Below are 4,212 nucleotides of genomic sequence, written 5' to 3'. Positions count from 1 at the left end.
AACTCAGCCTGGCCAAGCAAACAGCTCAGGGGCAATTCCCCCCCCCCCCCCCCCCGCCGCCGCTCCTGCAAGGGACCCTCCCCTTTCCATTGGCTCTGGGGAAAGTTTGACATCAAAGCCCCCTTCCCTATATAAAGGCAGAGCTGGGAGGCTGCAGAAGGGTTAAAAAATCACACACAGTCCCCCCTCCACACACACACACATCCCTTTTCCCCGCCAGCGGAGCTGGGTGCCGAGGACAAACGTCCCAGCAGAGAATTTGCTAAGGAGCCGTCCCGGGGCCTGGCTTCCCCGGCCTGGAGGAGGCTCTGAGCTGCGGAGAGTCGCCCCGGCTCCAGGGAGCGCAGGCAGGAAGCTGCCCCGCCCGGGCCAGGGGGTGTTGGAGCGAGGGATGGCTCAGGCTGCCTAGGGGTCGAGCTCTCCAGCCGGGCTCTTTCTCCGGGACCGCTCCGCGCCTCGGGCAGACCATGAACCTGGTGGGGAGTTACCAGCACCATCTGCTCCACGAGCCCTTCCTCTTCAGCCCGGCCTCCCGGTGCCACCCGGAGCGCTCCTACTTCCAGAGCTGGGTGCTCAACCCGGCCGAGGTGTCCGCCGACCTCTCCGGGCAGCCCGCGCCCTACCCCGGCGCCGAGTTCGGGGCGCCGGGGCCCGGCCGGCTGGAGGCGCTGAGCGGCCGGCTGGGCCGGCGGAAAGGCGTGGGCCCCAAGAAGGAGCGCCGCAGGACCGAGAGCATCAACAGCGCCTTCGCGGAGCTGCGGGAGCGCATCCCCAACGTGCCCGCCGACACCAAGCTCTCCAAGATCAAGACGCTGCGCCTGGCCACCAGCTACATCGCCTACCTGATGGAGGTGCTGGCCAAGGACAGCCAGGCCGGGGACACCGAGGGCTTCAAGGCCGAGCTCAAGAAGCCGGACAGCCGGGAGAGCAAGCGGAAAAGGGAGCCGGTAAGGCGGAGGCGGGAGCCGGGGTTGGCAGAGGGGTAAAGGGAGCCGAGGAGGAGGCCTGCAAGCCCTGGCGCCAGGCTGCCCAGGTCAGTAACCAGGGTCGCCCAGGGGCAAAGCAATTTCAGGCCGGCCACAAAAAGCAGCTGCAATATTCTAGAATATGATAGTCCGGTGGGGGCCCTGCAGGGCTTGGGGCCAATTGCCCCCCCCCCGCGCATGGAAAGCTTCTGCGCCTCAGCCGCTCTCCTGCAGGGAGGGTTATTCGCATGGGCCCTTAGCTACCCTGCAGGGGGCTGGTTCCACCCCGTGCTCCTCAGGTTGGTTACAGGGCAGGGAGCTTTCCTGGCTGGGCCTGATCCCTACCCCAGCCGGGAGAGCCCCGCGCTTTGCGAGCTCGCCAGGCAGAGGCAGCTCACGCGAAGGTCCTGGGAGGTGATTTCCCGCGGATCTACGGAGGGCAGCCGATAAATGCCCCCCCCCCCCAGCCTTACCGCTGGTGATGCGCGCAACTCCGCAGCGCAGGTTGCAAGACTATTGCTCTGTTGCAGGGGATAGTAGATGGCACCGCGGATGCTGCTAGGAGCGAGCTACGCGCACGCTGGGGTTTTATTCTGCGGACTGGAGCTCCCGGGTTTATCTCCACCGGAGCCCAGGGCAGGGGGCTCCGTATTGCGAGTTCCCCCTGCGCTGCGGGCTAAACGGTCCCTAGTGAATCCCGCACCGAGTGGAGCTGCTTCAACGGTTCGCACCTTTCCGAAGGCGGCGGGAAGCTTTTAAACATTGCGAATGGGAGAGTCTCCCCCGAGCCGCCAGCCGCCCGGCCTTGCTCCAGTTCGGGCTATTGGGAAAAGTGGGGTGGGGGGGCGTAGATGCGACGGGCGGCCCCGCTCCCTGCCGGACTTCCAGAGACAGCCAGACTCGGGCCCTTCCTTCGCTGCGACGTTTTTTAAGAGTCTTTTTTTTCCTGGACGCTGCAAACAAAAATCCCGCCGGTGGTGGTGGGACTCCGAACCCCACCGGGGACACCCGAGCTGCGCCCAAGCCCATTTCCTACCTAGCGAGGGAGAGGGAGCGCGGGACCCATTCTGCCCCCGTGACAGCCCCACTGAGCGGGGCCGTGACACGGGCCGGAGGGAGCTCCCCGGTCAGGTTCTGAGCCCAGGCCGAGAAACGCGTCCACACAGCGAATCCCGGCCTCGGAGCCGGTACTCCGGTTACAAAACCGAGTTGGGGGAATTCCTAGGGAGAACCGCCGCGTCCTGCCACGTTTTCTTTCACCCGCAAATCAAGGGCTTGTTTGCTTACATTTCTCCGCAGGCGCGCTGCGCCCTATTCCCGATTTTGAAAGGAAAGCGCCGGCCCAGGCGAGATCCGCCGCTCACCCAAACCCCGAGAACGTCTCTGGCCGCGGGGCTGGGCCAATAATCGAATCCAAAGAAAATTCGCGGATCGATTAAAACCCAAAGGCACCTCGATCCCCGCCGCTTCGGCGTGATTATTCCCAACGTGCCTAGCGGGTGGGAAAGGGCCGCATTTTGGGGGGAAAGACCCCAAATAGCCTCGCTTTTAAAACGGGGCTTGTAGTTTACCGCGGCTGCGGAAATAAACAAAACCCGTTTTCGGTATTCGGTATTTCTCAAGCGCGATTCCTTGTTTCCAAGCGTTAATTCCTCCCGTTCGAAGGAACGGAACCGCCTTGGCACTTACCGCTAATTAACAATGTGCAATTTACTACAGTCCCGTTGTGTTTACCAACAGGAGCGTGGATTTACAAGAACGCCGCGTTCACTATTTAGAAAAGCAGGGAAATAAAGGCAGATTTATGGCGCTGCCCCGGTATCTAACGTTTATAAACAGGAACACAATATACGAGCTTATTTTCAGCGCTCGACTGCAATATACAAACAGCGGTAGACAGCAGAGCGCAGCCCGTGCGATTTGTTTTTCTTATTAAAATCCTTGCTCGTAAATATTTGGTCTGTGCGCCCCTTCCCCCGTTCATCTTTTAAATTTATATTTATGTTTGTGAAGCACTTACCCGTGTTTCCTTCTGTGTTTCCCCCACCTTCCCCTCTGGCTTTGTGTTTTTCTGCAGCAGCCTGAAGTCTACGCTCATCCCCTTGGCCACGGAGAGAAAAAACTGAAAGGAAGGACTGGTTGGCCTCAGCAGGTCTGGGCTCTGGAGTTAAATCAGTGAGAAGAGAGACACACATCAAAGACTGAACTCATTTTTAAAACAGATTCAGAAGCCCCCCCCCCGCCCCCCAGGAGCGCGCTGGGAGCATAACCCAATCGCTCTTATCATGTGCAATGTTGAAGAAGGAAAAAGGGTTGGAGACGGGGAGAAATCCAGGAGGGGGGGATATGAAGAACTGGGCAGGAGGAAAAGAACTCGTGAAAAACAGGGCGACTCTAGTGTAAACGAAACAGCTCTGCTTGTCCTAAATGCTCCGGGATTGGAATCGCTTCCCTACCTTATTTTTCCAGTGGCCTTAATGTTCTCCTTGCTGAAGGCATCCCCTGGGCTCTGTCTCCTTTCGCCATAAACATGAAACGGACGCAATATGGATTCTCAGCAGAAACACAAATAAATCCGGTAGGCAGGATCCTGTTCTGCCTGGGCAATCCGGGGCGGATTCTGATCCTGGTGGACACGCAGAGGCCCTAATATCGGGAGGTAGCCCTGTGAGGTGAGTGAATGCAGGATCGGGACCTATTGCACAGAGAGCCGCTTGCATCGAATGAGCCCTGAACTCATTTTTTTTTTGTAACCTTTCAGTTCATTTATTTTGTACCCAGTGTTTGGTTGGCTCCTGCCCTTCCGCCCAGCAGTCTGAGGGAAACACCTTGTTCTTGTGTTTGTAAATACAACCCCCCCACGTTGTTGACATGTGTTGATGTATTTAAACTACCTAACGCGTTTGGGAAGTTTCCTGTGCCGGGTTTTCTACCTCAAATTTGTATGACCACTTGCCGAGAAAACAGGTTCGCCAAGCCAACTATTTATGTGGATTTAAAAAAAAAATAAATAAAAGTTTTATGAAAACGGAACTTTCCCCTTTTCGGCCAGAGCTCGGTGCCTCCAGGGCTGACCCAGCATCCCGCAGTCAGATGCTTTGCTGCGCGTGACATTGACAAGGACAGAGCCCTTCTCAGAACCGCTAAAACCGGGTGTTTCTTTGAAAAACGGATTTATATAAAATACTAAAAGCAGCAGGAAAATTAGCATCGATCAATTGACCCCTTTCGGGTTGTAATATAGATC

The 4,212-nt window shown here is 57.6% G+C and overlaps 1 protein-coding gene across 2 annotated transcripts; it reads left to right on the top strand.

Annotated features, from left to right (window-relative positions):
- The first annotated feature begins 261 nt into the window (after positions 1-261).
- HAND1 (heart and neural crest derivatives expressed 1) lies at positions 262-3,976 on the top strand. Of its 2 annotated transcripts, none has more exons than XM_045028386.1 (2): positions 262-947; positions 3,046-3,976. In XM_045028386.1, the coding sequence occupies exons 1-2, from the start codon at positions 468-470 to the stop codon at positions 3,142-3,144; spliced, it is 579 nt and encodes a 192-aa protein (XP_044884321.1). In that variant the 5' UTR covers positions 262-467; the 3' UTR covers positions 3,145-3,976. The 2 variants fall into 2 exon arrangements, with proteins under 2 accessions (XP_044884321.1, XP_044884320.1); XM_045028385.1 differs by having other exon boundaries at positions 3,043-3,976.
- The last annotated feature ends 236 nt before the right edge of the window (positions 3,977-4,212 follow it).

This window comes from Mauremys mutica, chromosome 8 (genome assembly GCF_020497125.1).
Source record: "Mauremys mutica isolate MM-2020 ecotype Southern chromosome 8, ASM2049712v1, whole genome shotgun sequence".
Classification (NCBI taxonomy): domain Eukaryota; kingdom Metazoa; phylum Chordata; order Testudines; family Geoemydidae; genus Mauremys; species Mauremys mutica.
The sequence above is the reverse complement of the archived record's forward strand: the minus strand, read 5'-3'. Positions and strand labels throughout refer to the sequence as shown.